This window comes from Triplophysa dalaica, chromosome 21, assembly GCF_015846415.1.
Source record: "Triplophysa dalaica isolate WHDGS20190420 chromosome 21, ASM1584641v1, whole genome shotgun sequence".
In the NCBI taxonomy this organism is placed as follows: Eukaryota; Metazoa; Chordata; class Actinopteri; order Cypriniformes; family Nemacheilidae; genus Triplophysa; species Triplophysa dalaica.
In genome coordinates, this window is record NC_079562.1 from 12,404,783 (window position 1) to 12,416,075 (window position 11,293).

Consider the following 11,293-nt stretch of genomic DNA (forward strand, 5'->3'; position numbering starts at 1 on the left):
TGTGTTTTGTCTCTTTCTTCAATGCAACAGGACATCATTTGACCTGAGCCAGTCATAACAAGCACATTTAACAGACTTTACAAATCTTAGTGTTACAACAGATGTATAATTCAGTATCATTAGCATCTTGAACCAATTTGTCATGACAAATAATCATCATTGTAAATAAATGTGACGAAACAGTTTTTTTATTAATACAATAAACGTGACAAATAGGGTGAAAATTAACTCAAGTATTTCATTAAACTATCCATAATATAATCTAGGCGAAAGGTCTCCATTGAAAGAAGGTTGGATGCTTTTTTTCTACATGTAGGCCTACTGTACATGCATAGTGACAATCAAGTTCTTACTTATAAAGTTCTTACTTACAAGCACATTTTTTACTTTTTCAAGTGTTCCTGTTGCTCATATTGTAGAGCATTGCATTAGCAGGGTAAAGGTATGGTTTCCATTCCATTCATAAAAACACACATACTGATATAAATGTATAGCTTGGAAACAGTATTTTTATATAATTTTTTAATGGTCAAATACACATTTACAGTGTAGTTAATGTAACATAATGTTAGTTTATATTATATGACACAAATTAATATTACCAAATATCTATATTGTAATTGTTGAAGGTCAATTGTATTCACATAATGCTGTTTTGGATGTTCTACTGACACAACCATGAATCATTTGAGTAATGATGGACGGTTTCTGTCACTTCAGGCATCACTGGCACACATTTGTGTTTCATTTGCAGGTTCTATGAATAAACAAATTTATCCTCATGAATTTAGAAATACTGAAATTAATAGAATTAAGTGCAAAGTTTGAAACTATCCACCTTTTCTTTATTTCATTGAGGGCACCATAACCGCGAGTGATTTCCTGTTGTCTGCTCAACATTTTCCTATAGTATTGGTCTTAAAATATGAAAGGTTATGTTAGCAATGAAAATTTAGATACTTAATTAGCAGTTATGATCATATTTTCCGATAAACATAAAAAAAGAAATGAAGTAATTATGTCAACTTAATGTGCTTGGGAAACACTTAAATAATTAGACTTCAGTGCAAACTTTCTACCTTCCCACCTATCCACATCCACTATCCACATTTTTCTTCATGTCTCCATGGAGGGCACCATTACCGCAAATTATACCGCTCTCCCCTTAAAAGAATCCAAGTAGGCCCTCTAAAGGTCTCCAGTGGTAGAACCGATAACTGCTCTTTGCTCACGTCTTGGCAGTTCTAGGTTCAAGGCCTGGTTTTGTGTTTTTTTTTTCTTTTTAAACAAAGGGGAATCTTATGTGACAAAAACATTCTAGGTTGTCAGATTAGAGCCCTGCACGGGCCTCAAATCTAGGCCTATAAGCCGCCCCTGGACCGAGAAGCACGGGTTGAAAACGCACATGTTTTGGGGTGAAAAGTCAGAAGTGTAGGTTTGTAACATTGTAAGATGTACTGTATGAACTGTGACTCTTATCGGACACACGGGGGACAATATCTGACAGTAACTTCTCAGCTGTTTGATACAGGTCCCCCTTGAAACTGAGAGACAGCATGGTCTAAATCCAGGTAAGCCCTACAAAGGTCTCCAGTGGTGATGTTGATGGCTGCTCTCTGCTTACGTCACAAGTAGAGGGAAATAGTGTATTGCCCTTGCAATGCTGGGGATTAGGGATCTTTTACTTTTCGGCCTGACTGTGGTGACCACAAGCTGTTTAAGCATTGGTCATGCTGCTTTTTCAGGAACAGGTTTTTCACATGGCACCATTGCCAATAGAACACACAATTTTGGCAAGGTTATTATTGGCAGTGGTGTATCCAATGATTCTGCTGAAAGACAAGGAGAACAGCCTAATGGATACTGGTCTGCTGGACAAGGTATGTTAATTATAAATATTTCAATTGCAGCTTTATTCAAATGGGCAAATGGTCGACTTGTCTTATTTAACTAAATTCAGCCCAATTCCAACTTGCTGAGGCTAAACTGAAACGCTTGGGTCCTTCTCTGCACTGTTGAAATGATACTATGACCCTGCGTGTTCCTGGCCCAAGAATGCCCCACTTCCTGTTTGATAGAGGTAAGCCTATACAACCTTTTGGAGTCCTTTTCTTATTTTATAAGGTCCGTTATGGTATGGTTTCTTTAAAATAGTCTCCAGTGCCTGTGTCTGAAATCCCAGCCAGCTGTGCTCTGTGAAGAGGGTTCGTCGGGATGTTTCTTTTTCTGTTCCTTTCCGTGGCTGTCCTGTCCGACAACAGGTCAGTGCTTGCCCGTGCTGTGCTAAAAATTACTTTGCTGCAGTTGTTTTGTGCAAATGGGTCTTAATCTTTTCTGTCTTCTGACAGAGTGGAAGTTATAATCTGTCTCTGATTATAATGGGGGCACCAGTGCAGGCATCATGCCCGGACACGGAAGACCAGGGCGGCCCGGACATGGAAGGCCACCTCATAGATCTAAATCTGGTTAAGTTCTTAAATTTGTTTTCTATTTATGCTGAAATGTCAGATTTTGTCTTTCAGGTTCTTGATCAAACCTAATAAAGCTTGAATTACTTATTTTGTTTCTTTGAATGTTTTACTAGTGGCAACAACACAACACTTAGATTCAAGTAAAAAAACTTCCCAGATTGATTGGACGCCCTCAGTATAGTAACAAACAAGTTACAAATCATAAACTAGTCAGCTCTCAAGGCCTTACAATTGGGCCAAATTACTGGCTCACCAGGCGGACAAGAAAAACCTCATACCAAACAAAATGAAAAAAATCCAAGAGCATCATAACAGCCACAACAACATGGGGTGAACAATCCCTTTAACAGTTTCATGTGAGTAATATTAGTTTGTTTACTGAAAATGCAAACAACTTTTGACAACTTCGATATTCGGAGACTCAATTTTTTTTAAAAATGCCTGTGTTGGCAGCAACCTCTGTAACTACTCTGCTCGGCAGCGTTAGAATTATTGGAGGTGGTGTCCAATATAGCAGCAGCAATGACTGTCACGCCACTTGTCTCTGGACTAATGGTGTAGAATGGCAACAAGAGTGCTTTCTAATTCTGTTATTTACTCATCTCCGAGTTGTCCAAATCTGGGTACCATTTTTGGCCCATCACCACCCTTTATGGACAAAAATGAGGGAGAATTTGAGAGTAACATCACATAACCCTGCCCAACTAACAGAGTCTGCAATTGGACTTTAGATCGTGGCTCAAGCCGCAGCCCCACACATAATTTTGGCCCCACACAACTGCCGTTCAACAGGCTCATTTGTCTAAGGTTGAGCCCCTGGCAACACTGACTCCATAGACCATGAGAAAGTATGGGAGAGGGATATAGATATTCCAGAACTGGTGATAACGACTGGTTTGACGAAATCCCCCAAAGCTAGTGGGGATTATGTTACTGTAGTCTTTAAACAATTGTAATTTTTAGCAGTTTTCATCTGAAAAATAGAAGATAAGATGACTTTACTGTATATGTGCAGTTCACAAGATTCCTATTCTGGACTGTTAGAATAGAAAAAGACATGACATGATTAAATCTATTTAATGTATGTATTGCGAAAAAACGGAACGGGAACGGGAGATTTACAGACGGATCGGGGCAGCTTCTGCCCCGAAGAAGGAGATGAGCCGCAAGGCGAAGCTCTCGATTTACCGGTCAATCTACGTTCCTACTCTCACCTATGGTCATGAGATGTGGGTCATGACCGAAAGGACAAGATCCCGGATACAGGCGGCCGAAATGAGCTTTCTCAGCAAGGGTGGCCGGGCGATCCCTTAGAGATAGGGTGAGAAGCTCGGTCACTCGGGAGGAGCTCAGAGTAGATCCGCTGCTCCTCCACATCGAGAGGGGCCAGCTGAGGTGGCTCGGGCATCTTCTCCGGATGCCCCCTGGACGCCTTCCCGGGAAGGTGGAGGGACTATGTCTCCCGGCTGGCCTGGGAACGCCTCGGTGTCCCCCCGGAAGAGCCGGAGGAAGTGTCTAGGGAAAGGGAAGTCTGGGCATCCCTGCTTAGACTGCTGCCCCCGCGACCCGGCCCCGGATAAGCGGAAGAAGATGGATGGATGGATGGATTGCGAAAAAAACATTGTTTTGACAAACTGGAAAACCAAATGAAAAAATGCAATAAAACCGCATTGTAAATCATTAAAAGGAGAATACAATATAATGTCTATCAATAAAGGCTTCACATTTCCTAGATATTTTCATACCTTGTGTTAACTCACAATGTAATGAGACACAGTTGAAAGCCATAAAATAAGTGATGATGGATTACACAGATGACAGAATTGATTGGTCAGCCATGTAAATTACCAAGTGAATATTTACAAAAGGTGAGAACAAATAGCAAATAGTCTCCATGAGATTTTCAACTTTTGCAGTTCAAGTTTATTCAACTGAATTGAGGTGTTATAGCGGCACTCACAAGGAGAGTGGAGTGGAGTAGAGTAGAGTAGAGTAGAGTGGAGTGGAGAGGAGTAGAGGAGAGGAGAGGAGAGGAGAGGAGAGGAGAGGAGTGGAGTAGAGTAGAGCAGAGTAGAGTAGAGTAGAGCCCTTGCAATGCTGGGTTTTAGGGATCTTTTACTTTTCGGCTAGACTGTGGTGACCGCAAGCGATTTAAGGATTGTCATGGTCCAATATGGCATAACAATACAACACTATTTTATTACGTGGTCACTTGGCAGCCCATATTCTGTTTGAACCACAGCCAGTGGCTTCTACTCTCAACGACAGTGGCAAGTTCATTGACTAGTGTTCGTTTGGTCTGTCCTCTGATCCCCACTTTCTTAAGCAGCCTTATAATGGAATTGGAAACACAGCCCCTGCAGCCCGCTTCCACCGGGAACACTTTCGATCTCCGATCTTCAGCCTCCTCTGCCAAGTTGGCATTACCGTAGATTCTTTCTTTCAAATGCTTTGTTAATGACCTTTTCCAAAGGTACAGTCAACTCAACTATAAGGACTGTCCCACTGGAGCTGGACCACAGAACCATGTCCGGCTGATTGATGGCACTCATTGCTAATGTTTCTAGAATGTCCCCCTAACAATGCAATTATAGCTTTTGTAATGCTTAACCCACCCAGCAAAAAGTCGTCGAAAAGATGTCTTGTGTTGGGTGGGAAGTTTTTAGAACATTACATTAACAACGCAATGGTAACGTTTTCAACGCTATTGTTTTAAGAACGTCCTGCTAACAATGCATTCATAACGTTTGTGATGCTAACGTTTTTAGAACTATTGTGAGAATGTTTTTGATAACTTTGAGAGAACCTTCAGAGAATGTTAGCCAAAATAGCTATTGCAGGAAATTGCAGGAAGCTTTCATGTAACTTGCTTTGTAGTTCTGCTATTGTTTTTTTTGGGATGCCACCATCACTTGTCGAAGGATAGCAGTGCAAGTCTTCCCTTCTCCGACCTTCACTGTTGGTGTGGTCATCTTCTCGTGAGAGACCCTGGTACTGGAACTCGATGGAAACAGAAGGTCGATGATGTGGAGGGCCGATGGAAATAAGAATGGGGTTGTTTGAGGGGTCTGGAACAGGTACGATCGATGGTACTATGGGTACAGACTTCCCTATTCTCTCCAAGTCAAAGGAAAGGTGTTTTTCACTGGCTTTTGAGCCATTTTTCTTTTGTGCACTCATAATGCTCCCGTCCACCTGGTCTGGAATGTTCTCCTGATAATAAATAATTGCACAATTACTTTAAACAGATTTCCAATTCATCCAAATGACAACAGAAAAGCAAGTTAAAATCAATGAAAAATAGTGTGATTGTGTTTAACCATATCTCTGGATTCCTCTGATTCCTGCATTATGGTTTTCTGATGTAAATGCCTGGAAAGTCAACCATCTATCCCAATCAAAGTGACCTGCTCAACTGACCAACAGAGACCCAAACAAACCAATCTACTACCTTTCTCCCCAACCTGATCCATGAAACGTCCAGGCTGTTAACTCCCACTTATCTATTGTGAGGTTTTGCGCATCAACAGCGCACAACACTTCATTCATCAGATCTCTAGAAAGATTAAACTATTTGTCTGAAAGACTACTGCAAATAAATACACAGCAAATGTTATTGCAAAGCACCTGCTGTTAAAGATAAGCAAATAAAAAGCACATTTTACCCCTGTAATAGAGTGGGATCAGTCAAAATTCTTTCAATCAAACTAAAAATGACGGAGTGGCAAAATAAAAGATGCTCTACATTGAAATACAATCATTTAATTTCGGCATCTTAAACTCCTCTTAATCTCTTCTTTATTATTTAATTCGGTGTTTAACTAACTCTTTATATTTCATTTAGCCTAATTTTTATAGCCTATTTTATTTCATCGTATACTGCTGTAGTATGCCTGATCCTCACATCAAGCTGCAAATTATCACTGACATCTATACACTTGACAAATAAGAAAACGTGAAACGTATGCACTGCTATAAGGAATGTAGAGGCATTATGAGCATTTAAAATTGAATTGTTGTATGTTTCATAAATGAATAAAACACCATGCAAAATGTATTATAAACCATTACAATATCAATATCATATAATACAGGTATTGGTTATATGTTTTTTTTATTAAATTAAATTTTTGTAATAATTTGTAGAATTCTTCTGAGTTGAAACTCCTGTGTGATTGTGTGAGTATGTGTGTCTGTAGGGTGCGGTTTCTTCACTCCAGCTGTAACCGGTTACCGGAGACTCACGTCATACACGCTAGCGCTGTATGGTCAGACGACACAACACTTAGCGCACAGCTTTCTCTGGACCGGCTTTATGATTAAGATACAATCTTCAATGAGTAAACATATTCCAGTAAGTAAAACTATTGTACATATAAATCTAAACAATTTAATTCCGTTTTCCTTCTTTTTATTACATTGGTTTGATGCGCGAGTTATTGTAAGCTAATTAGCATGAGAGCAAAACATCTTTTCTTGGTGGTCACAGTTTACGCAATTAAGTTAACGTTACACCCTAAATATATTTTCTTTACTCGCCACCATCTGAGGCATTATATATGATATATATGTTATGAATATTATTGTTGTTTTCGCATTTTCGAAATAATTGGTTAGCATTGGTTTGCTAACGTTAACTGTGTTAGCTTTAAAGCTACATCGATCGATGAGAAGCGAGCAGCACGGTATTTTGCTGTTTTGTTTCACATTTAGACGTTTGAATTAAACTATGACATAATCTGTATTACACACCAAAGTTGTGTGGTGTGAAGACGAGGAGCGAGTTAGTGAAAAAAAGTGTTTTTGTCCCATAGCTATTATTAATTCAGATCAGAAGTCTTTGTGTCGATCCACTGTTAGCATGTGTTTGCGTCAGTATTGTTTTCGTCATATCTTATCTTTGTTTTTGGTGTTTAGATAACGTTAACCCTTACATTTAAAACACATTTAAAAGTAGACATCATTTTAATGGTATTATGGTGGGGCCTTTTTGCTTTATTTCACATAAAGTCCTACTTCAAAGTTCTCCAGTTAACAGACTGTGACAGATTTGAATAACTTTTTGATTTGAGATACTGATCCAATGGTGTTGATGCGTATTTTTAAAGAGATTTGCTAAAGAGGCTTAATGTTAGTTCGTGATAATCTAAAAGACCTCCCTGAAACACACGTGTGTATCCTCATGGGACAAACGTGATTAATTTCCAGCATCAGGGCCCAGTTTTCCAGAAATCACCATCTGAACAGTTTTACACGCCATGACATGGCTCGTATTGCTTTTCCTGTATTGAGTTATTCTGTTTCTATTAGAGATGCACCAATTGCATAAAAATTTGACCGATTCCAGTTTCCGATTTGATTATAAGTGACACCTGCCGATTTTCTATCCACAAACTATAATTGACAGTATATAAAATTAACGTTTCAGGATCTTCTCTCACCTAAACAACTCTTAAATTGAAGAACTCTGATTGAAAAGAAATGGAAATAATAAATATTACTAAACAAATGTCAGTTTATTGACCCTTTTCTCTTTTCCTAAAATCTTAAGATTTACAAGCCAATGTTTCAAAAGTACTATAACTTTATTCATGTCTGTTCCTGTTCATGAAACCAACTAAACTTTTGCTTTATTTTCTGAAATGTAAAATAAATTGTCTTTATATTAGGTCTTTAGTATTAAAATAAGCGTGTCTGTTCATTTTAGCTGCGACTTCAATAAAAAGTAAAACATATTATAAATGAATTATACTCAGATTTATGTGTATCATCACATTTCTTGTGTTAGTAAAGAATCAGATAATCACATATATAGGTTGATCTATTCACTTTTTAATATTTAGGATTTTAAAAACAAGTTGAAGTCGTGCTGAATGTCATCTTACTTAAATTAAATTACCATAGTTTTAACTTCAGACAAGCAATCAGGTTGAACGGAATTTACGTTTGTTTTTCACCGAGGGAACGACTTCATGAGTTTAGCATGTGTCAGAGATTAGCATCAATGTTAACAAGTAGACGAAGCAACGAGAGATGAACTATAGTGCACCTTTTTTGTGTGTACAGTACATGATGCGTGTGTACTCGTGTGCAGTCAGCGGATAAGAGAGATGTTTGTCAGTCAGCAGAGACTCGTGGTACGGTGTACCCACATGCGAGTATAAACGAGCCGTGAAAGACATGCTGTGCGCACGCACGTTTACATGTTTACTTTCAGGTTTGAGTATACTGACGGCTTTGACATGGGCAATAGAAGATCGGCTTGGAATCGGCACTGGTGTCAGTCACTGATCCCGGCCGATCATGCGAAAAAATTGCAGATTCCGGTCTCTGATTGGTCCTTCGGTGCACCTCTATTTTATAATGAGAGAAAGGTTGTCTTTGTTGTCGCAAAGACATTCAGCAGGACTTCATGTTAGGCCATAATGATTTATAGGCCTATTTAGGATCATTTTAACATTTTTCTTTGGGGGAAATGGTACCTCCTGTCAAGAAAATGGAGATCTGGCCATAAATGAATGTTTAATATAGAATAAATTAGCAAATAATATAGAGAAATTACCAAATCTCAGCCCTGCATGTGCCCTGATGGTTTGTGTCTTTCTTGTTTTCTTGCAGCAGTTCTGTGGTGTTTTGGGTCAGACATTTATGGAGTTTCTGAAGGACAGCGGAGACTACTGCCAGGCTCAGCACGGCGTTTAAGAGAAGTGAACGTCAAGCCTCGCTACCTCATCAGAAGAGAGACTTGTTTTGTAGTTTTATCGGGCTTGGAGAGTGGGCATCCACAGCAGTCGCCAGGTCTGGATGGGGTAAAAAAGATCTCTTGAAGTGCACTGCCTTCGTCGGCCTTTCGTCTTCTCTCGCACCAGAGGACCAGCCTTGTTTTCTAGGATTTTTGTGTTTGCTTTTCTCCTAGTTTTTTGTTTTTAGCTCTTAATCCCGCCTCTGGATCATAACTCCTTTTCTCCTGATTGAATCTGCCACATTCTTCTGTTACTGGAGAGAGTTTCACACATTTTTGTTTTGAAAAAAATCAAAAATGGCTCGTATGAATAAACCTGCCCCAGTGGAGATCACTTACAAACACATGAGATTCCTCATTACTCACAACCCCACTAATGCCACACTTAACAAATTCATTGAGGTGAGTGTTTGTTTAAACAGGTTAAAGACAGCAAAGTGATATAATTATTTCTGCAAAAGCAACCACAGCTCATAATGCAGTCAGTTGCAACACTATAATTACAGTAAGTGCACTTATGTTACATCACTCTTACCCATCAGGAACTGAAGAAGTATGGGGTCACCACGGTTGTTAGAGTCTGTGAAGTCACTTATGATGCAAACCTGGTGGTTAAGGAGGGCATTCAAGTTCTGGTGAGTCCATTCACGGTAATAGTTAAGAAATTGAATCCACCTTGATTATTTATTTTCATGCTAAATATTGCTGTACTTCTGCTTGCTCTGCAGGATTGGACCTTTGATGATGGAGCTCCTCCCTCCAACCAGATTGTTGACGACTGGCTTAATCTTCTTAGGATTAAGTTTAGGGAGGAGCCAGGCTCCTGCATTGCTGTGCACTGTGTATCAGGACTTGGAAGGTAATATAACGACTTGATAGATAATAATTTTCCATTTTAAATGTAACCGAACAAACATGCAACTTGAATAATTTTGAATGCATTTAATTGTCTCTCCCCATAGAGCCCCAGTACTGGCTGCTTTAGCCCTGATTGAATGTGGGATGAAATATGAAGATGCAGTTCAGTTCATACGACAGTAAGTGAACTCAAAAGATTCTCTTGTTCAGGCATGCTTTTTTCATAAAGGGAGATAATGTCTTTATTCTTGAAGATAAATGTTGTTTTCATTTTTTCCCAGAAAGCGCCGTGGAGCATTTAACAGCAAGCAGCTCTTCTATCTGGAAAAATATCGTTCCAAAATGCGACTTCGCTTCAAAGATTCTAACGGCCATCGTAACAACTGCTGCATACAGTAGATGCATGCGACTCAGCCTTTTTAAAACATGAAATCCGAATCTGTATCTAACATGAATAGTTTGTTCTCTAAATTGGTAACTGAAAATACTGTTACAGAAGTTAAGCTTATTTTATCACAAGTCCCTCCTCCTTTTGTTGTTTCTGTAGAGAATCTCTGTCGGCAAGGTTAGTGTGCGTTTTTGCTTGTTTTTAAAGGGCCATAGAACACATGAGCTAAATGTTTGCATTGGACTTTCTAATGGTAAGCAAGTTCAGTAAAACATCTGCCAAACACGTTACGCTTTATAATGTAAATGGTTTAAAGAAATTTAAGGTGAATGCATTTTTGTTAACAATGATTTTTTTTATCTGTAATAAATGCCGGCATAAAAAATATCTAGAATGCCTCATTACAGCTGAAAGACACCACCTAGTGGAGGAGTAGTCAACGGCATTTGGAGAGGTTTCGTGATGCCTTTTGCAGAAAAAAAAATCAGGAAGAGAGATGATAATAGAATAAAATCTCATTATATAAATATTTTGAAGGTTGGGGGTACTAGTTTTTGTTTTTTATCCAAACTTTGTTTACCTATTTACTGCCATGTGAATAGTGTGATGTTTGTGTTTTGGCTTAAAACTGGAACCTTTGTGTCTGCTGTGTTTTTATGCCTTTTTATTTGATGTACGTAACTTAATATTTCAGTACTTGATTTATGTACGGTATTTGAATATGTGTACTGTCAAATCATCTATTTATATCAATGGATATGTGTTTTAGTATAGGGAGATCGATAGGTTGCAACAAGTTTGCCAAGTACAATAAAGAATAAAGGATACACTGAA

General features: G+C 38.8%; 1 protein-coding gene across 1 annotated transcript; it reads left to right on the forward strand.

Moving 5' to 3' along the window:
* The first annotated feature begins 9,184 nt into the window (after positions 1–9,184).
* Positions 9,185–11,291, forward strand: ptp4a1 (protein tyrosine phosphatase 4A1). The gene is made up of 5 exons (XM_056734225.1): positions 9,185–9,615; positions 9,756–9,848; positions 9,942–10,072; positions 10,176–10,250; positions 10,353–11,291. The coding sequence occupies exons 1-5, from the start codon at positions 9,511–9,513 to the stop codon at positions 10,468–10,470; spliced, it is 522 nt and encodes a 173-aa protein (XP_056590203.1). The 5' UTR covers positions 9,185–9,510; the 3' UTR covers positions 10,471–11,291.
* The last annotated feature ends 2 nt before the right edge of the window (positions 11,292–11,293 follow it).

What these genes read in the sequence shown, in the direction of transcription:
- ptp4a1 (XM_056734225.1), top strand. Translation starts at nt 9,511, where the DNA reads ATGGCTCGTATGAATAAACCTGCCCCAGTGGAGATCACTTACAAACAC. An exon ending in CACTTAACAAATTCATTGAG is followed by an intron (nt 9,616 to 9,755) that starts GTGAGTGTTTGT and finishes CTTACCCATCAG; the next exon opens with GAACTGAAGAAGTATGGGGT. An exon ending in AGGAGGGCATTCAAGTTCTG is followed by an intron (nt 9,849 to 9,941) that starts GTGAGTCCATTC and finishes CTTGCTCTGCAG; the next exon opens with GATTGGACCTTTGATGATGG.